The sequence below is a fragment of the Petaurus breviceps genome, unplaced genomic scaffold (genome assembly GCF_028583685.1).
Source record: "Petaurus breviceps papuanus isolate PSGF00001 unplaced genomic scaffold, PetGlider_PUasm1.0 191, whole genome shotgun sequence".
Lineage (NCBI taxonomy): Eukaryota > Metazoa > Chordata > Mammalia > Diprotodontia > Petauridae > Petaurus > Petaurus breviceps.
In genome coordinates this window covers 2,081,244-2,104,076 of record NW_027185811.1, presented here as the reverse complement: position 1 = coordinate 2,104,076, position 22,833 = coordinate 2,081,244, and the positions used below count along the sequence as shown (strand labels likewise).

At 39.2% G+C, this 22,833-nt stretch overlaps 1 protein-coding gene and 1 pseudogene across 1 annotated transcript in view; both read right to left on the bottom strand.

The window, feature by feature from the left end:
• Positions 1-506: 506 nt before the first annotated feature.
• Positions 507-9,071, bottom strand: LOC138164610 (heat shock cognate 71 kDa protein-like; annotated as a pseudogene).
• A 10,375-nt stretch (positions 9,072-19,446) lies between these two features.
• The window catches only part of FAM186A (family with sequence similarity 186 member A), a 142,222-nt gene continuing 138,835 nt past the window's right edge, over positions 19,447-22,833 (bottom strand). The window contains 3 exon segments of the mRNA XM_069092510.1: positions 19,447-19,489; positions 19,761-19,946; positions 20,679-20,845. Of these exon segments, the coding sequence (XP_068948611.1) occupies positions 19,447-19,489; positions 19,761-19,946; positions 20,679-20,845 (396 nt within the window).

The window sequence follows — 22,833 nt, the reverse complement described above, 5'->3', positions numbered from 1 at the left end:
TTGTCTGTTTGGGGGAATCTTTCTTGTCACTTATTTTTGCTATGTTTAAGTAAATGTCTATTATTTTAAATTAATGTGTCCTCGGGTTTAATAAAAGAAATATACTGATGGGGTTTTTTGAATGAATGCTGACCCATAGAGTGCCTCAAACTTATGAAAATTTTTTGGGTGACCCACATGTTAGGACAGAACTATGTGCTACAGGTGCTTAATAAATATTTTTAATTGAAGTGAATCCAGCAGGAGTGTCCATACCAACCTCTCATCCTTCCCTCTAGTCTTAGAGAAAGAAATGAACATTTTTTTTAATGGTACCAATTTTAAACAGGACAGGAATTGCATTTCCACTTGTTTATGGTACTGATTTAAGTGCAGTGTTGTTCACTTCTTTCCCTCTGCACAATTCAAGTATTTAGAATGCCCAGATATACTCTACTGTCTTGGCTACAAATTTGAGTCCTTTAATTTTTTGAAAGCAGTCTGGAATGCTTTTTCTTCTCGTGTGTTTAGTCAACCTCTTCAAAGGTGGGTACAGAAGGAGCACTTCTACCCCTTGGTAATGCACCAGGCATGCCCCCTGCATTCTGGTACAGCTTAGTAATGATGGGGTTACAGACCATCTCCGATTCTTTCATCATTCTTAATGATCTTAAAATTATTCCTTGGTAGCAATCTGGTTCTTACCCAGCCAGTTGATTATTTCATTACATTTCTCAAGGATCTTCTGTTTGTCTTCACCATCAATTTTGCCTTGCAGTTTCTCACCTCTGTAGTAATCTTCATGTTGAAAGCTTGAGATTCAAGAGAATTCTTGAAAGATACTTGTCTCTCTGCTTCTCATTTTAGCCTTATATTTCTCAGCCTCCTGGACCATATGCCCAATGTCTTCTTTGCTCAGATGACTTTTGTAATTGATGATGGTGATCTTGTTCTCTTTGCCTGTGTTCTTATCTATCCACAGCAGAAACATTGAGGATTCCATTTTCATCAATATCAAATGCTATTTCAATTAGAGAGCAAAGTTACTTTCAATAATACCTGGGAATAGGGGGGATTCCTGTGAGCTCAAACTTGTCCAGCAGGTTCTTATCCTTTTTCATTGCTCTCTAACCTCCATAAACCTGAATAAGCACACTAGGCTCATTGTCTGAGTAGGTGGAAAAGATCTGTGTCTGCTTGGTGGGGATGATGGTACTGCATTTGATCAGATCTGTCATAACTCCACCAGCAGTTTCAATTCCAAGGGAAAGAAGAGTTATATACAATAGCAACAATTCTTGCAAATTTTTAGATTTATCTCCAGACAAGATGGCAGCCTGGACAGCTGGACCATAGGCAAAAGCCTCATCAAGTTTGATACTCTTGTTGAGCTCCTTGCCATTGAAGAATTCCTGAAGAAACTTCTGGATCTGGGGGATCCAGGTGGAATCACCCACCAAAGTGATGTCATGAATCTGTTATTTATCTAGCTTGGCATCTCACAAGGTCCAGTGTTCCATGACAGAGTTCATAACTCAGTTCTTCAAAATGGGTCCAGGTGACAGAGGTATAGAGGGAGTCAATCTCAACACTGGCCTGTGTACTGGAGAGAGGGTGCCCAAGAAAAGCTGCTTGCATATTCACAAGTGGTACACAGATGGTAGACAGCCCTTTTGTTTTCATTGATATCCTTCTAGAACTTTTGCTTGAATTCAGTAATGAAATGGCTAACCATGTGGCTGTCAAAGTCCTTCTCACTCAAGTGGGTGTCGCCAGCTATGACCTTGACTTCAAAGATGCCATCTTTAAAGTACCACCTCCAACGTCAAAGATCAACATATTTCTCTCAGTACCAACCTTTTTGTCCAAGCCATAAGCAACAGTAGTGGCAATTGGCTCATTGATGATTCAGAGCACATTGAGGCCAGTGATGGTTCCAGCATCTTTGGTGGAATGACATTGGGAATCATCGAAGTAGGCATAACGAGCATTTGTGATGGTCTTCCCAAGGTAAGCTTCAACAGTTTCTTTTATTTCGGTTAAGACCACAGAAGATACTTCTTCTGTATAGAAACTTTTGGTCTCCCCTTTGTACTCCACTTGGACCTCGGGCATCATTCATCACTATGAAAGGTCAATGCTTCTTGTCTGACTGTACAACTGCATCATCAGATCTGTGACCAATCAGTCATTTGGTATAAAAAGCTGTGTTGGTAGGGTTGACCGAGACTTGATTCTTTGCAGTATTACCAATTAAATATTCTGTGTCATGGAAGGCAGCGTAGCTTGGGGTGGTCCTGTTTCCTTGGTCATTAGCCATGATTTCCACTTTTCCATGATAGAAGGCTCCCACACAGGATAAAATCAATGTCAACTGTGGGTACTTCAATGTGGTCGCTGGAGCATCAGGGGTTGTAGCTAACCACAGAGGAACAAGAAGAGCTGCTGCTGTGCTGAGTAGCCGAACTTCTCTAAAGCTAACCTTACCACTCAGTGCCAGCTGTTGGCTTTCTAAGGCTCAATGTGACTCAACTAATTGCTCAAGTAATTGCTAAGGGTGGGTAACAGCAGGATGTTACTTTGTTATGGGTCTTCAAAAAGACATCTATGAAGTCTAGCTTCCATCATCAATGGAAGACCTGCAACTGCTCTTCTCCATCTCCATTTGTACATTTGAGGCTATATGTTTTGTCTTTAATGATCCCTTTTACATTTGTTCTTTAACTTGGACTACTTTAAATGCCTTCTAATTGGTTCTATATGTATGCGTAAACATACATGTAGGTATACACGGATACATACACATATATGTATGAAATATATAGTCTACATGTGTATAATATTTTATGTTACATGTGTGTAATATTTTTATAACCTGTATTCTGGGAGAGGGAGGGAAGGAGGAGCAGCATATGGTCTGATTAGCTTGGCAGTCCCACTGTGGGTCATCCTTTTCTTCCTTCCTAGTCCTGAGGGATCTTGACTTCACAATAATGACGCCATTCTCTAGCATTTTCAGTCTCTCATTTGACACAGATTTCTTTTTTTTATGTGTTCACATGGCTGGTCCCATTCACAGGTCATTCCTGCCTCTATACTTTTGCTCATGGTATCCTCTCCTACCTAACATTTCCTCCCCTCCCCTCCTCTCTCCTTTAACTTTGCAAATTCTCCTCAAAGTCCAAATCAGATTCTACTTCATGGAACTTTCTCCAACTAGTTTAGTCTATATTGATCTCTTCTTTCTCTGAATTCTTATACTGTTTATTATTTGTACCACACAACTAAGGACTTTAACAATCACCTGACTATATCCTTTTTTTGTATTACTTTCTTTTGTGTGTGTGTGCACAAGTCTTTTCTCTTCAATAACAACAATAATAATAGTCAGCACTTATATAGTGCCTTAAGGTTTACAAAGGTCTTTACAAATATTATCTTATTAGACAGTCACAATGTAATGCAATGCCATGCACAGAAGCTTTCTAGAAGAACTGCTACTGTGAACAGCTTTTTTTTTTTAGGTTCTGATTAATCAGTATAGTGATCACTCTGTTTATTCCATAACAAAAGCAAAACATCCATGGAAAATCAAGGTACAGCATAATTCAAGATACAGCATTCACCATATTTCAACTTATCACAGAAAATCACAATATAATATTCACAACATAGTCTCAAAGTAAAATAGTCACTCTTAAGTTAATTCAATCAGTCACTTATCATCAGTATCAAAGTACACAGTCAAAATCTTCCACTATTGGGGCAAAGTCTTGATTAACTCAATTAGTCACTTATCAGTAGTCTCAAAGTCTTCCACTCTTGGGGCAAAGTTTGTGATTGACTCAATCAGTCACTAATCAGTAACAATAGTCAAAGGGCTCAAAGTACAATCAGTCACTTATTCAGCAAAGTCTTACTAAGTATCATACACAAAACCCTCCACCCTTTAGGTCACTAGTAAACTATAATTCCATAATTACTCAGTACCCAAGGAGAGGTCTTTTCTTCATCTTGACTTGGGGCCTGTTCTCAGATTCCCTGGATCCCCTTCCATGGTCCCAGATTCTACCTGGATTCAATGGTAGACAGCTCCCAGTTGCTTGACCAGCTCTCTGGGCAGGTCCTGCTCCACATTGGCATTCACAGGGTCTGGTCCATTCTTCCTTCACCATTTCTTCTCCAAGGAATTCAAGGCTCAACCAAGCCACAAACAAAGTCTCAGCATCCTAGTCATGCTTCAGTCACCTGGGCCCCTGGGCTCCTGGCCTCCTGGCTCTGGTCTCCTGGCCTCTTGGCTCTGGGCTCCTGGGATCCTGTTCAGAAGAAGCTCCACCACCACAAGTTCTCAGGACTCAGTTCTCCATTCTCTCTTCTGTAGCTGCTCTGCCACCAGATCTCGGTCTCAAGGAAATTCTGACTATGCCTTTCTGGGGCTTTTCTTATATACACAGTATTAGCTACTACACTTCCTTCAGCCAATTTCCTGTTACCTCAGTAACAAGGGGACAGCAGTTCATACCTTCTGTTCCCCCAATCAGAGGCTTGATCAATTACTAAGTGTTAAGTACCTGCTACTTTTGCCAACACAAAAGGATCTTCAAGTTCAAAATCACATTACCATTACAAGTAGGTGCTATTATTACCCTCATTTTACCAATAAGGAAACTGAGGCAAACAAGTTAAGTGACTTGCTCCAAGTTACATAGCTAGTAAGTGTCTGAAGCTGAATTTGGACTCAGATTTTCCTGACTTCAGGTTCAGCACTCTATCCACTGTGACATCTAGCTGCTTAGATGCTAAGGTAGGCCAAGGATTATTTTATATATATTAAATTATTGTTATATTATATAAAATATTATTTTATTATGTTTCTGTGGTTGCACCTCTCCTTCCCCAAAGTATAAGCTTAGTACAAATAAATGCTTATAGTACAGAGCTAGCTTTAATTAGGGTTATGAAACAATCAGAAAATCTTGGGGGAGAAAACAAATCTATAAAATTTCTCATATAACTAAATGTCCAACCATCTCCCTCCTTCCTCCAGCCACTATCCTATTGACATAGTATCAGAACCTCACAGACTGTTCTTAGGTTATTTTTCTATTTGGCAGGTAAACTTACCCAACCAGTCCTTCACTAGAAACTGAATTAAGCCACAGAAGCCTCCTTGTTTTCTGTCCCTTTTCTATCCTGATCAGACTTTATTTAAATCTTATAACAACTAATATGGAGCAATGATAATATTGTATGCATTTTCAAAGTCATACACTATCCAAACCCTTCCTTTTATATCTTGTTTCTGTTCTTCCTCTCTTTCCTTCTCCTCACTTTCTAACCTTTCTAACTTTTCCCTGCTTCCCGTTTTTTCGCCTCCAGATTTCAATTCCCTCAAGTCATCCTATTTTACCCCCACTTTGCAGTCTTACAATTAGAAATATTAGAAGGGGGAAAAAAGAGGAAATAAAATATCCAAATCATTCTTACTCACAAATTCTTTGGCTTGATTTGAAGTTCTCTTCACTGAAAACCTTACAGGGTTTCCTTCATCACAGAATCATAAGTGTGAAGAACTTTAGCTATTCAAGAGGAAAAGAGAAATCTTTTCCCCAATGGTTCTTAAGTTCCAGTAATTGATAAGTTTCCTTATTTTAGCTTGTGTTGTTTTCCAGAGTTTCAAGTGAAAAGTAAATGTTTCAGGAAAGAGTAAAAAAATGAAGCATTGAATCAAATTTATTTTATTAACTTTTGAATGATTTCCCCTGAAACTGCTGCTGGCTATATTTCTTTTCTTTCTTGTTCACTCAGAAAAGCACTCTCTGTTTATGGATTTCCTTTTTTATTGCTTCTAGTTAGAAGTTCCCATTATTCCTTTAATGGTCTCCAAAATTTTTTGATTATATACTCTAACCAGTACAGAATTTTGGGTACAATATTTAGATTTACTTATTTGTAAATTACATATAGATGCTAAAAATTATGCATGTAGTAAAAGTTACTGAAAATAGACATGAGAAAAGGATGAGACAAAAATGAGATAACATTTGACTGTAGAATCAATAGGGAGCTGTTGGATATTATAGACTGAGGAAGTGGTGTGGTCAGACCTATGCTTTAGGAAAATCACTTTGGCAGCTGTGAGAAGTATGTGTAGGAAGGAGGTAAGATGAGGCAGGTAGACCAATTAGGCAGCTATTGCAATACTTCAGAACAGAAGTGATGAGGGCCTAAACTATGGTGGTGGCTTTGTGAATAGAGAGAAGGGGATGGATGTGACACATACAGAGGGAGGAATAAAAAATTTGAAATAAAATAATATTTTTTATAATAATAAAGAGAAATAAAAAATATACAACTGATTGTATATTTGATGTGAGGGAAAGTGAGGAAGCAATGACAACACTTTCAGGTTTTCAAGTTTGAAATGTCTAATAGTTACTGATAATGTGGGAGTGGATTTTAGGAGAAGTGTTAGGGCTAGATATATAGAAATGAGAGTCATTTGCATAGAGATGATAAATAATTAAATCCATGGGAGAAAATGAGGTAATCAAGAAAGAGTATATATAGAGAGGAGTGGCCAGGACAAAGCCTTGAGGAATACCCACAGTAAGGGGATAGAATATGGATGACAATCCAGAAAAAGGAAATTTAGAAATGGTTAAATAAGTAGGAAAACCAAGAGAGAGTGGATCATGAAAATCTGGAAAGGAGAGATTGTGCAGGAGAACGTGGTCAACAGTATCAAATATAGCAGAGTGTTCAAGAAGGATAAGTATTGAGAAAAGGTCATCAGATTTGACAATGAAGAAATCGTTGGTATTGTGAGAACAATATTCTAACAATATTCCCACTCAGACTAGGCTAGTTTTTCCTTAAAAGGCATTGCAACTGTCCTGAAGATTTCATTTGCCCAGGGTGCTAAAGTCTCAGGCCACTGACATGTCTTCCTGGTGCCTGTAATGTAATGCCAAAAGAAGGCAACTTCCCAGGTTCAAAATACCAACATAGGTGCTCTCTATTTTATTCAGTAACAAACCCAGAACAGAGAAGATCAAAACATGACATCATTCCAAATACAGCATTTACTAAGTGTGATTAAATAATCTCCAAGTACTACCCCACCCCAGGACCTTCCAATCATTCAATCAATTACAAAGTCCCTTTTCTAAATACTTCTCCACCCCTAGGCTATACCTTAATTAAGTCCACCACAAAGCCCCTCTTCTCAAATGGAGATTAGTTTCCAAACATAGGTAAAGTACCTTCATTTGTCAATCACAGAGCACAATAAGGTCAAAAGTTCCCCACCCCCAGGATCACAATTGAATCTACCCCAGAGTTACATCAAGTTTAAACACAGCACTTAATACCCAAATGGAGGTCTTTTCTTCATCTTGACAGGAGGCAAGTTCTCAGCAATCTCAGTTCCTGGGGAGACAAGGCTTAGCAAAGCCACAAGATACATTGCCAGTCCCTTCATGAATTTATCCTCTGTCTGTAGAACAGTCCTAGAACCCCTGAACACATTAGCAAAGCCCTCTCCCAGGATTTCTGTAAACATACAACAAGAAAATCCTTCTTCAGGGCTTCTGAACCAACAGAAAGGCTCCCAGACCCCTGCAACAACAGCACTGTCCTTCACCAGTGGACAGTATTCATTCTGTCTGCAGGACAGTCTCCAGACCCCTGCAACAACAGCACTGTCCCTCACCAGTGGACAGTATTCACTTTCTGTCTGCAGGACAGTCTCAGGGTTTCTTAGCGAACAGCCAGGTTCCAGGACTTCTTCAACAAAAGGACTGTCTTTCACCAGTGGACAAATCTGGCAAAACAACATCAAAACAGACAGACAAAGTACCAGCAAAACAGCCATGTCTCCTCAGTCCTTGGCAGCTCAGGGGGCAGGTCTCAAAAGTCCAGGGCAATTCAAAGCGGCCACCAGCAATTCTCTTAGTCTCTCTCTCTCTCCACGAGGTGCTGCTTCCAGAAAGATCTTCCGCCTCTCTCTAGTGACTCTCCAAATCTACCTCACCAGCTCCTCCCAGTTCAGGACTTTCTTTTCACATCAACAAGCCCATCCCACAGGTGGGATTAACAAACTCTGGGTTTTAACACAATCAATTTGAAAACCAAGCCAATACAGGGGAATCTTTAAATGCCATTACTATCACAGTGCCTTAGGGACAAAAGCCAGGTCATAAATAGTCAGTCACTTGGCTCTTCTTTCAGGCATCTGACCAGCAGAATAATCACCTAGGTGTAGGGAAGCTGCCCTCAACTGAATAGACTGATCCTTGCTGAATATCCTTTCCCTACTCTGAATGTCCTTTCCTTTCTATGGCTAAGCAAACTTCCTTTTCCTATCTGTAAGATGTTCCACAAATGTCTCATCTCACCCATCTCAGAATGAGGTGCCCAGCTATCCTGGGTCAGGTCTGACCTACTGCAACTAGTAACTTTAAAGAAAACCATTTCAGTCGAGTGAGGAGTCAAGGATAAAAAGGGGTTATGAACTTGGGAGACTTGGAAGAGTGGTAAAACCTTCAAGAGAAATGGAGAAGTTCAGAAGAGAGGTGGATTTGGTGAGGATAATGTAATCACAACCTGCCTGCTCATCCTATTGCTACTCATTCTTTCCCAGTGAAAAAAGTAGCATGTTTGGGAGTGGAGGAGAGGCCCTATTCACTAGATGGTCATTTCCACAGAGCATAGAATCTACCAAATGAGGGGCACATGTGCCTTTTTGTTATTGTGGGCATAGCCTCTAGGTAATGAAGGCAGGAGGTGGGGGTGCAATGGAGTATTTGTGTTTGGAGTGGGGTGAAGATTTTACCTGCAGAGCTGCTGCAGGTGCCTGGGTCAAGTCAGGTAATTACAGTCCTGAGGGGCCCAGGTTCAGGGAGGTCAATGTTAGGGAAAGGATTTAATGAGAAAGAATTGAAGGGAGTGATGTAGTTGTGCTGGAGCCAAGCCCAAGTTTGGTTACAGGCAGAGGAAAGTGGGCTGCAGCCCATTTTCCCTCTCACTGAATGTTTGATCATATAATTCTTGGAGTCATTCCAGAACTCACCAGAGGCTCCAGTCCCCATTTTCAAGACCACTACTCAAACAAAGGTACCCTCTCATTCTACTAATCTAACCTTCTCAAGTCACCATTTGGAATTCATTTACTCATTCAGCAACTATTTACTAAGCATAAATAACAAGGTGTTAAACACTAGATTGATTACAACAGAAGTATGACACAGCTTGGAGAGAAGAGACCTACATGTGTGAGAGATTTACATAACAATACAAAGCATTACATAACTGAGTACCAATAAGACTGGTACAATTCAGTTCATTTCTATTAAACATTTTAGCATTTATTATTATAGAGCCTATATTTATGACATGGTACCAGCCCCCTGAATTCAGAGAAGGGTTACATCAACATGGGATTCAATGGCCATTGGAGGTTTCACAAAAGAAATCACACCTGAATTAAGTCTTGAAGGATGGATAAGATCTGCATAGGCAAAAAGGGGGGGGGAGAGGCATTTCAGGTGGGCATGGAGCAAAACAGTGGTGAAGACACAGAAGATGCTCTCCACGTCCAGAGAAAAAACTAATCATTAGAAATATGCATATTATGGTTTTACATGTATATATGAATATATATAAGTACATATATCTGCATATCTGTGTCAAATGGTACTTTTCTCTTGCAGGGTGGGGAGGGAAGGAGGGAGATAGATTAGAACTTAAGATGTAACAAATAAATTAAATTTATTTAAAAATTGGGGTTGGGGAAGGGAGCACAAGATAGCATAGTGATTTGGTTACCAAAAAAAAAAAAAAGAACTCATTCAAGCATTTTTAATGTACAAAAGAGAATAAAAGGAAAATCAAAAAGAAACACAAACAGGGCAGTTTGAAAGTTACAAGTTGAACTATTACATACTTAAAGAAAAAGTAAGCCGCAGATAATAGAAACTCACAGTTTCGCGTTCTTCACTTCTATTTTGTATATGGAAATGCTCATTTTATTTGGTGTTAAGTTCAGAATTTAAAAAGAAATTAAGAATATAAAAAAACATCAAGAGGGAACTTTGGAAAAGGGATGGATTTGGAAAGAAAGATAATGCAATAAGATGGAACTACAGTTTATCCCATTCCATCCATGCCTGCTTGTCCTGGACAACTCAGTCTATCTTTTTTTTTTTTTTTGCTTTTTGGAAGGCAATTGGGGTTAAGTGACTTGCCCAAGGTCACACGTCTAGGTGTGTGTGTGTGTGTGTGTGTGTGTGTGTGTGTGTGTGTGTGTTAAGCGTCTGAGGCCGAGTTTGAACTCAGGGCCTCCTGACTCCAGGGCCGGTACTCTATTCACTGTGCCACTTAGTCTCCCCCTAACTCAATTGATCTTAACCTAAAATCCGAAGGGAGGAAGTGGGAACTCACTTGCTGGTCATTGTCCTGGGGTGTAAAGCTTGACCTCCAAGGGGCATCTGTCCCAGCCACAAGAGCTGTGGCGAAGATTATAACTGCTCTGAGAAGCTGACCCTTGGTTTAAAAGAGGACAGGTTGGGAGTTTGCACAGGGGAGGGAAAAGGTGGAGTGAAAGAATGTTTGGGTAATAAAGGCAGGTCTGGTTGCATTAGATGGGATGTGATATCTTCCCAGTCTCTTATTAGTTCATCTCACAAACCTTGGGATCAAGCGGTGCTCACCAGGAAGTCTCACTTTGGAGTCTCCTGACATAGGGCATAAAGAGCTGGCACTGGAGTTAGGAAAACCTAGGTTTAAGTCCTGCCTCTGATACAGACTGGTTATGTAAACCTAAGCAATCAACCCACAAATATTCATTAAACCTTTACAAAATGCTAGGCAGTGTTCTAAGTACTGAGAAAAAAAAAAGAAAAAGCAGAAACAGTCTGTGCCCTCATGGAGCTTAAATTCTTTTTAAATTTTTTTTTAAGGTATCAGTTCTTTTAAAAATTTTTTCAAAAATTTTTTTTGTTCCCCCACCCCATTACATGTAAAAACAATTTTAACAATCTTTTAAGTTTTGAGTTCTAAATTCTATCCTTCCTTCCCTGAGACAGTAAGCAATCTCATATAGGTTATGCCTATGCAATCATGTGAAACATTTCAATATTAGTTGTTTTGTGCAAGAAGATCTGAAAAGAAAGAAAATAAGGAAGGAAAGGAGAAAGAAAGAAAGAAAGAAAGAAAGAAAGAAAGAAAGAAAGAAAGAAAGAAAGAAAGAAAGAAAGGAAGGAAGGAAGGAAGGAAGGAAGGAAGGAAGGAAGGAAGGAAGGAAGGAAGAAAGAAAGAAAGGAAGGAAGAAAGGGAAGGAGGGAGGGAGGAAGGGAGGAAGGAAGGAAGTATGAAAGGAAGGAAGGAAGAAAGAAAAAAGAAAAAAAAGAAAGGCAGAAAGAAATAGTATGCTTCAGTCTATACTCAGACATCTGTTCTTTCTCTGGAGGCAGATAGTATGCTTCATCATGAGTCCTTTGGGATTGTCTTGGATCATTGTATTGCTGAGAATAGCTAAGTCATTCACAATGCATCATACAATATTGCTGTTACTGTGTACAATGATATACTGGTTCTGCTCACTTTACTTTGTTCATGTAAGTCTTTCCAGATTTTTCTGAAATTATCCAGTACAGTAATATTCCATTAAAATCATAGGCATCCCCTCAATTTCCAATTCTTAGCCACCACAAAAAGAGCTGCTATAAATATTTTTGTACAACTAAGTCCCTTTCCCTTTTAAAAAAATTTTAAAAGGAGCTTAAATTCTAATGGGGAAAACAATATGTACATGCAAGATACATATAGAGTAGAAGGAATATAACCTTGAAGGGGAAGGCATTGGCGGCTGAGGGGGACAAATCACTTAATGTCTCAGTATCCCCAGGCAATTCTCTAAGAATGTAGTATGTGAAGATTAGGAAATACTAATTAAAAGATCTGAAAAACAATATTTTTCTGTCTTAGTAAGGGCATCATTATCTTCTATACTCCCTTATTTCTAGGGGAAAGGGTAACTTTGGGAGGAAACGGGGACCGCTTAGGAGATTTGGGATATGATTTTTTTTAAAACTTCTCTCCTATATCCTGCTTCTAATATGATGACTCAGGTGAGAGTAAATATTTCCTGAAGCTGAGAAAGCAGAAACAATGGAGAGGGTAAGGCATGTGTCTTTAGCAGGTGGGCCTAAAAAAGGCATGTGTTTGTCAGCAAACACATTCCCCATTTCCAAGCCCGTCCCTCAAGCTACATGCTGTCCTTTTGTATCTTTCACCTTACCAGGCTATTCTGGCAGTTTATTCTAGTCTGACTTCAGCTATATAAAAATATTGGGAGAGAGAGAGTGGGACACAGAGCGGGACACAGATCCTAATTGTGGTCTTGGGAATTGGATACATCTGAAACATTTGTTTGTTTCACTTGGGTATGCTTGGGTTAGCAGTAAGTGAGAGGTTTGGGAGAGGAGAGTTCTATTCTCTCCTAGTGATGACTGATTGGGAAGGGTGTAATTTGGGGAAGGAAAGATGAGGAGTTTGATTTTAAATATGTTGTGTTTGAGGTGTTGCCCGACATCCAGGCAGAAATGTCTAGTAGGCCAATGGATGTGCAGGACTGGAACTCAAGGCTAGAGAGAGAATGGCCAGTCAAGAATGGAAAACTGAGCCCATGAAAGTGGGTGAGGTCACTGATTATGTAGAGAGATGAGACAAGAGGCCTAAAGCCTGGATATCGGACTACCTAAATTTGGAGGGCAGGAAGATAAGGAAAAGCAAACAAAGAAACTAGAGATGGAAGAACCAAAGGAGGAAGAGAGTCAGGATACTATAGTACCCTGGATCAAGGAAAAAGAGTTTCAATGAGGATTAGATAACTTCATGTAAGTCCAGATTTTTCGGAAATCATGCAGCTTGTCATTTCTTATCGTACAACAGGTAGGTGGCGCAGCAAATAGAGCATCGGCCTTGGAGTCAGGAGGACCTGAGTTCAAATATGGCCTCAGACACTTAACATTTAGCTGTGTGACCTTGGGCAAGTCACTTAACCCCAATTGCCATACTTTCCCCCCTCCAAAAAAAATGTATATACCACAACTCGTTCAGCTATTCCCCAATTGATGGGCATCCCCTCAATTTTCAATTCTTAGCCACCACAAAAAGAGCTGCTAAAAATATTAGGGTATTATAGATATTAGGGTTAGACAATTAGACAAATGCTATGGAGGTGTAATAAAGATTAAGGACTGAGAAAACACCATTGATTGAGTCATCAGGGTCTTGGAGAGGACAACTTCAGTAGGATGCCTGAGGTGGATCCCAAGTGGAAGAAGTAAATGGAAGTGACTGCAGTGAGCGAGGACTGATTCCTTTTGGGAGGAAGGGAGTGACTCTTTGATAGTGAAAGGAAGAATGAGAGCAAATATCTTTTTTTTTTTCTTTTCTTTTTTGGAAGGCAATTGGGGTTAAGTGACTTACCTAAGGTCACACAGCTAGTTTTTGTGTTAAGATTCTGAGGCCGGATTTGAACTTAGGTCCTCCTGACTCCAGGACCGGTGAGCCACCTAGCTGCCCCAAGAGCAAATATCTTAAGGGGGTTGCAAGGGAAAGGAAAAAGTTCAATCTGCTGCTAAGTCTTATCGAATCTACCTCCTGTACCTCTTTCTCGTCTTTCCCTTTTCCACTTAAATCACCACCCACATTGTAGGCCAGAGACTCATCACTGGTCACCTGGGCTGTTACAATAGGCTCCTAATTGCATTCCCCACAACCAGTATCTTCCCTTTCTAATCATTCCTTGTTCTATAAACATCTCTAACTAACACAGTGACGGTCCTAATGCACATCAATCAACCAACCATTTATAAAAGACTTGTCAGGAGCTGTGCTAATAATTAGGTGCATAATACAAGATGAATACAGAGTAGATGGGAGATAACCTTAGAGGAAAAGGTTCTAGCAGGTAGGGAGCAGGGCTAGGAAAGGCCTCCTGCAGAAGGTGGCATTGGAGCTGAGTCCTGAAGGAAGCCACTAATTCCAAGAGTCAGAAGTGAGAAGGCAAAGCATTGCAAACAAGGGGGACAGAAGGTGCCAAGTGAGGAAGATAGAAAATGGAGAATTGTATGCAAAGAGGAACAAGTGGAACAGTATTGCTGGCTAAGACAGTAAGATAGAAAGGGATCAGATGGCAAAGAGTTTTATGTTTGATCCTCAAGGTAATAGGGAGCCATTGGAGTTTAATGAATAAGGAGGTGACATGGTCTGACACAACACTTCAGGAAAACCTCTGGCGGCTGAGGATGGATTGGTGCAGAGAAAGACCGGGGCAGTGAGAATAATCGGAAGGCAATTGCATTAGTCCCAGTGAGAAGTAATGAGAAGGGGATATGAAAAATGTTGCAAAGACAAGACGCTTATCTGTCAGTTGTGACACTCCTTTGCCCAAGAAGCTTCAAGTGATTCCCCGTTGCCTTTAGGACAAAGTACAAACTGCTGGCATTGAAAGCCTTTACAATCTGGCTCCAGCCTATCTTTCTAGGCTGGGCATTTTTACTTTCCCCATCATCCATTATACTTCTGCCAAAAAACCTACTTGCCATTCTTCCATGCATGATATTCCAACTCCCGTTTCTTACTCAGTCAATCAATAAACATGTATAAAGTGCCTACTGTGTGTCAGGCACTATGCTAAGTGCTAGCAATTAAAAAAGAAGTAAAAGACAGTCCCTGCCCTCAAGCAGCTTACAATCTAATGGGGGAGACAACATGCAAACAAATATATACTAAGCAAGGCAAGATAAATGGAAGGTACTAGAATTAAGAAAGGTTGGTCAAGGCTTCTGGTGAAAATGATGGGAGTTTAGTTGAGACTTTAAGGAAGTCAGGGAATTTTTTTCCATTCCTGGAATGCTCTCCATCCTCACTTCTACCTTTTGGAAACCCTTGGTCCCCTTGGAGGCTCAGTGCAAAGTCATTTCTTTCAAAAAGCCTCTTCTAATTCTCCCAGTGGTTAATACCTAATCACTATGTATCTATTTGTATATATCCTGCATTTATTTATCTTGCAACATTTCCTCTTCCCCCTTTTCACTACTCTCCACCCAAAGAAAACTTATGTTCCTTGAGGGCATAGACTGCTTTCCCATTAAAGTTGTAGCCCCTCTGTCTAGCACTGTGCCTGGCACATTACGTATGCTTGTTATCCCTCTCCACAGGTGACCTCCAAGCATATCTGATCCCTGGACAAAGGTGAAGTAAAGAACTTGTTTCTTAACAGACCGCGGAGGAGTGAGATTTTTAGACTTTGCTCAAAGCAGTGGGTGGCCAATCACCAGTTTTAATACAGTATCTTTTAATTATTTTATTTCATTCAACAAACGCACTTCTAATCTATAATGTGTGTGTAGCTCTTTTGAATTATGTGAAGTTGGGAAAGATAAGAATCTCAATGAGATGGGGGCTGAGCCATTTTAATGAAGTCATCTTTTTATTTTTAACTCTGGAGTAAACATGACAAGACAGAATATGAGTTAATTTGAATGCATCCAAGACTTGGAGTTACAAGGAACCCTAACTGGTCTCTTCCCACAATGTAGAGAGATGGACAGAAGAAGTCCACCTAGGTCCACTCTGGGACCCAAAATGAGGTCTTGCCTCATAAATTTAAGAAGTAGATCACTAGGGTACAGGATCAGCTCGAGCTGAGATTGCCACCTGGGGATTTGGGTAGAGATTACACTCTGAGTAGCTGCCCACTTTCGTTTTCATTTCTAGTACTAATATAAGAAGGGAGAATTTCTCCACCTCATGATGATGGTAGCTGAAATCTCCCTGACTCTCCTATATGGTAAGTCCTACTTTTCCTCTATGAAACCATGATCCATTTCCCACATAACTTTCAAATGTTTGATGAGTTATGTGTCCCTTAATCTTCTTTTCTGTGGGCTAAAATCCTTAGGTCCTTAGGTGTATACATACACACATATGTATATATGTATATACTTGTACATATACATATGTGTATCTATGTATGCATGCATGCATGCATATATACATACATACATATATATTTTTATATAGACAGGGTTATGCTGAAGTCATTATGAACTAGCTTTAGATTTTGAGAGTAAGCATTTATACCACAGAAATAGAAATCAAGGCTTGGTTTATTCTTTGGTGGATTTTCTAGACTTAATAAAATGTTTGGAAAGAATATTAAAAACAGATCAGACATGTCATTTATTTATTAAATGACATATTTATTAAAATATATCATGTGTCTTGGGGAGTCAGTTGTTGAACATTTACCAGCACACTGCTATATGTAGGCATTTTCTTTTTTACCTGTTGCCCTGTCTAATATACTTTCCTTTAATTGTAAGATCTTTGAGGGCAGGAAGTTGGGTCTCCCTCTTTTGTTTTTTCAGCTGCACACAGATATATGCAGTGAAGATTTTTTAAATGATAATTACTACTTAGAATATAGCCTTCTCAACTCCTCCTAAATGGATAAATGGTACTATGGGACTAACCATTGGGTCCTACTTGCCTGCAGATGAGGGGTTTAGCATTAGTGATCTCTAAGGTCTCTTGTGGCTCTGACATTCTATAATTCTGGCTTGCCATAAATCACAGAGCCAGATTAGAGACTGAGAATGTAGGATAGGCTCAGGGATCCTGACTGTCACTTACAGGCATTTATCTTTATCTCCTTGTTAAGGTTCAGCACAACACTCTAACTTGTGGAGATGCTTTCAAATCCTGCCATCCAGTGCATTCCTTAACTATCTGTCCTTTGGTGAGGGGACAATCTTAAATTACAATGGGTGTCTTTGTATATTCAGAGCTTATTATTGTGCCATCCACACAATCAATATAGTATGAATATTGAAGTGTTTGTTGAGTTGAACAAAGCCTGCACCACCTGGCCTCAATCTACCTTTCCAGTCTTGTCTCCCACTATCCTCTCCTCCATAGAACTTCTGCTCCAGAAAATGAAGACTGCTTGCTGTTCCATGCTCTAAACTCTCAGAGAGTGGTCGTGAAACTCCAATGAGATAATAGATGCAAAGTACTTTGAAAGCTTTATTATTCTGGTCTATGCTCATTCTCTCTTCTTGGAATGCCCATCTTTGTTGAAATTCTACCTTCCCAGTGCAAGGGCTGGCTTGTGAGTTCTAAGATCACGGATTTAGAGATGGATTGCTGTTGTTGTCCAGTTGTTTTAGTTGTGTCTAACTCTTCCTGATCCCATTTGAGGTTTTCTTGGCAAAGATCCTGGAGTGCTTTGCCATTTCCTTCTCCAGCTCATTTTACAGATGAGGAAACGGAGGCAGACAGGGTTAAGTGATTTGCCCAAGGTCACATGGCTATTTTGAGGCCAAATTTGATCTCAGGAAGATGAGTCTTCCTGACTCCAAGCCCAGCACTCCATCACAATTGTGCCACATAGCTAGAAGGAACCTTAGACTATTTGGTCCAATCCCCTCATTTTACAGATGAAAAAATGGATAAGTTCAAGTTCTAAATCCTATGGTTTTGAGGCATCCTCATTAGCATTACAGTATGTGTTATATTGAGCACATTTGTGCCTGAATAAGAGCAGCAGCATTTGGAAGTCTTGGTGAGTGAGTTCTAATTTATGCAACTTGTAAGATCCACATCCTGTTCTGTCAATGGCAAGCCTATGTTAGCGCAAGAAATCCGTGAACTAGGAATTTCCCACGCAGATGATATTAGCAGGCGGAGTCCTCTCTTTCAAAGTACAAGGCCTTGAGTCAGTGACCTTTGGAACTATGTTCTGAGAGAATCATCTGTGGAAACTGGAAGTAAGTGGCAGAACTGGTACTCAAACTTAGGTCCTCTGACTCTCTGTCCAGGACACTACCACCTTCCTAGAAAACCTTTTCTAATAACTGTAGCCAGAAGAGATCTTTGCCATAGCATCCTGAACCATTCTTCTGACATCCCAAGTCTTAGCGTGGTATCTTTCACATAGGAGATACCAATATTTCTTGTTTATAGGCAAATGTTTATTGAGCAACTGGCTATCTTTAAAGCACTGCATTATAATATGTGTTTAATATACAGATGTGTCCTATTTTCTCTACTAGGTAGGCTATGTACCTTGAGCATGGGGACTATATCTTATTCATCATCTTTTTATCACATATAGTATACACTAATTGGGTAATAAATGTTTGGAAATCTCAGTTGGCTCAAAGTCAGTCAGAACACCCAAGTTCTAGTCACATCTTTGCTTCTAACTTCCTAGGTAACACTGAAATTCAATCTTACCTTATTTGAAAAGAGTGGGTGAGATAAGAAGATGATACTCATTCACATTCTGTGAACAAATGAAGTCTCCTAGGACTTCATGATACTAGTTCAACAATTATTGAGTCTGACTATATGTGTAGGATTCACCCTTTTCCAAGTGACAAGAGTTCAATTCACCAAAGTTTTCAGGATGTTAATTCTTTGATTTAGGAGAATTAATGCAGATTCCAAAGACCTTCACTTACCTTTGAAGTAGGGCGAGTGAGGGAAAACAATAATTTCAACATGATTTAGAAATGAAGAGTGAAATAACCACCTTACCTCATCTGAAAAAAGGACCATCAGACCCTGAAGTATGACAAAAAACCCCAAAGTTGAGCTTAAATTGGGCCTAGGCATGAAACTAAGGCACAGTGACAAGACTAACAAATGCCTAAGACAGCTTCTCTGTAGCATTATTACACTGAAGTCTCATTTTGACCTTCACAGAATCATAGTCTTTGATTTGGAAGGGACCTCAGTGGTCATTTAAGTCCAATCTATGCTCAAAAAGAATTCTCATTTAATCACGTCTGTCTGCTTGAAGACCTCCAAGGATAGAGAACCCAACACTTCTCCAGGCTCCTTTTTCCACTTATGGATAGCTCTAGTTGTTGGGAAGTTTTTCAAGCTTAAATTTGTCTCTTGGTACCTTCTACTCATTCCTGCTGGTACTGCCCTCTGGAGCCAAGTAGAACAAATGTAAGGCATCCTCCCTTAATAGCCCTTCAAATACTTGAAGACAGATATCACTCCTTCACCTACCCTGCCCTCCTCCCTGCCCAAGTTTTCTCTATTCTTGGCTAAACATTCCCAGTCCCATTAAGTGATCCTCATATGACATAGATTCAGGGCCTTTCATGATCCTAGGTTGCCCTCCTCTGCATATACTCTAGTTTTTTAATGTCTTTTCTGTACTATAGTATCCAAAACTGAATACAATATTCCATATGACACCCGATGAGGACAAGGAACTGTGGGTACTCTCAAAAACAGAATACCTTGTCCTTGGCTCTAGGGCATTGGGCCATGTGATACAGTGAAAAGAATATGTAGCTGTCCTTCTGCTACTTTCAGTAATAAACTCCCTAAAAAAGTTCTTCAGTGAAATTTGACTCTGAGATAGATGGGCCTCTAAGGCAGTACTTTTAAATCTTGCATTGCTAAATTGTGACATCTACAGGACAATATAGAGAAACACTAGAAACTCTCCCTGAATTCAGCTTTCAGCTAACACAGGAAGAACTTAATGACAGCCCCTCAACCCAAGGAGAGAAAAATTATCAATAAGTCTGAGTCCTACCTGCTTCTCTGTAGTACTTTCCAGTGGCAGCTCCAGGGTAAGTTACAAAGACTAGAAAGAACCATAGGCCTAAAATATTCAAGTGCCAACCAACCAACCAACCAACTCAACTGCCCAGATTCAAACCCTCTAGTCAGATACTTACCTTGATCGCAAAGATGCAAGAGATTTGCTGAGGGTAGAACAGATATCTAATTCCAGCAGTCTGGGAATATCTGGATACCCACCAAGCTGATCCCAGAGTAATTTCATAGGTGTCTTTTCTTCTATTGGGAAACTGGAAGTGGACAAATCAGCTCGCCAAATGGCCTCTACCTTGTCCTTCTGTTTCCTAAAAAATTAGGGAGCTATGTTAGGAAGCAATAAGTTCTTCTGGGTTGTACAACCAAGCCAGATATCCCATGTCCAAGTCCCATTCTACTTTTCTTTCCATGTTGTCATGAAGGGCAATCCACTAGTGCTTTTATTATCTCTTTCACCATCCTCTCCCTGCAGTCATCCTGTTTTGCTTATCCATGAACCCACATCCCCACCTTAACTTAGGACTCCACCTGGAGGCCTAGCTATGGGAAAAGGAGGCTGTGCCCATTTAGACTTCTTTGGAGGAATCCAAGGAGCATTGGTTCCTGAGAGAACCATTAAGGCCACATTTATATGATTTTTCTCAAACATTACTCATTCCGGAATTGCCAATTTCCTCTCTGGAACTTAAAGAAAACCAAACAAACCTAGTTGGGGCATAAATAAGGCAGAGGTGAATAATTCTTTCCTACCTCCAATTTCTGTTATTCCTCATATATACCTACACAAGAGGGTTGGTTTTATAATATTTATTTTTGAATTTTTAAAAAACTGACCTTTTCTGAAGGAGAATAAAACTCTTTAAAAAAAATCAAAACAAAACAATGAAATAAAGCTACATTATTTAGGGGAAATGTCCACAAATAACCTAACTCAAATAGTTGGCATAAATATTCTGGTAGATCAGACTACATTAAAGAATAAACATGTGCCCACATAATGTCACCCTGGAGAATGTTCTTATAGTATATTTGTCACGTACTCAATTTTCTTCAATATTTCAAATTCTTTTCCCTTTTCCACCTTCTCTGGGAGTGGCCATTTCACCACATATTTGAAGCAGACAGGTTTCAAAGGATGATCTGGTTCCTTTTTGTGGATGAGCAAGGGTACTGGACAATGAAGTTTAATGTTATATTTCTTTAGGATCTAAAAGATGAAGACAGAAAAGAATCAATAAAGAAGATCAGAAATCTTCAAGCAAAATTCACTGTCTACCAAGCTCTAGGTAAAAGTTTGCTTTTGCTGTCTTTTCCCCTTTATTTCCCCTTTTTCCCATCCTTTTTTTTAAGATATTTTTTCCAATTACATGTAAATTGTATGTAATATTTGTTTTTGAAATCTGAGTAACATATTCTTTCCCTCTCTCCGTCCTCTACCCCTTCATTGAGAAGGCAAGCAATTTGGTATAGGTTATACATGTGCAGTCATGTAAAATATAATTCCATATTAGTCATGTTGTGAAAGAAAACACAGACCAAAATAAAAACAAAAGAAAAATAAGGTAAAAAAGTATGCTTCAATGTGCATTCAGACTCCATCAGTTCTTTCTCTGGAGGTAGGTAACATTTTTCATCACTGGAATTGTCTAGATCATTGTATTGCAAAGAAAAGCATTCACAGTTGATCATTATACAATATTGCTTTATCGTATACAATCTTCTCTTGGTTCTACTCACTTCATTTTGCATCAGTTCATGAAAGTTTTTCATGTTTTCTGAAAGCATCCTGCTCACCATTTCTCATACTACAATAGTATTCCATCACAATCACATACCACAACTTATTCAGCAACTTCCCAATGGGTGGATATCCTCTCAATTTTCCTTTGCCACTACACAAAGAGATACTATAAATATTTTTGCATATATAGGTCTTTTTCATTTTTAAAAATCTCTTTGGGATGCAGATCTAGAAGAGATATTGCTGGATCAAAGGGTACAGGCAGTTTTGTCACCCTTTTTGCATAGTTCCAAATTGCTCTCCAGAATGGTTGGATCAAATTACAATTCCACCAACTACATTAAGTGTCTCAATTTTTCCACATCCTTTCCAACATTTGTGATTTTCCTTTTGTTTCATATTTGCCAATCTGATAGATATGAGGTGGTACTTCACAGTTGTTTTAATGTGTTATTTCTCTAATCAATAGTGATTTAGAACATTTTTTTCATATAGCTTTGATTTCATCTTCCGAAACCTGCCTGTTCATATCCTCAGACCATTAATCAATTGGGAGATGACTTTTATTCTTCTAAATTTGACTCAGTTATCTATATATTTGAGAAATGAGGCTTTTATCAGAGAGAAATGCTATAAAAATATTTTCCCAGTTTTTTGCTTTCCTTCTAATTGTGGCTGCATTGGCTTTGTTTGTGCAAAATCTTTTTAATTTAATGTGATCAAAACTATCCATTTCAAATCTAGTAATTCTCTCTCTCATTTGGTCATAAATTCTTCCCTTATACATAGATATCACAGGTAAAGTATTTCATGTTCCTCTAATTCATTTATGGTATCACCCTTTATGTCTAAATTATGTATCCATTTTGACTTAATCTTGGTATACAGTGTGAGATGTTGGTCTCTACCTAGTTTCTGCCCAATTGATGTCTACTTTTCCCAATAGTTTTTGTCAAATAATGAGTTCTTGTACCCAAAACTTGGATCTTTGGATTTAGCAAACACTAGATTACTATGGTCACTTACTACTTTTTTTTGTATACCAAATATATTCCATTGATCCACCACTCTATTTCTTAGTCAATACCAGATAGTTTTGATGATTACCACTTTGTAATCCAGTTTCAGATCCAATACAGCTAGGTCATCTTCCTTTACTTTTTTTTCTCATTAATTTCCTTCATCTTCTTGACCTTTTGTTCTTCCAATGAATTTTGTTATTTTTTTTCCGAGCTTTATAAAATATTTTTTGGCAGTTTGATATGGCACTGAATAAGTAAGTTAGGTAGAATTGTCATTTTTATGATGTTGGCTTGGTCTATCCATGAACTATTGATATTTTTCCAATTTTTTTCAGATTTGACTTTATTTGTGTCAAAAATATTTTGCTGGTGCAGCCAGGTAGCACAGTGAGTAAGAGCACCAGCTCCAGTGTCCGGATGACCTGGAGATCG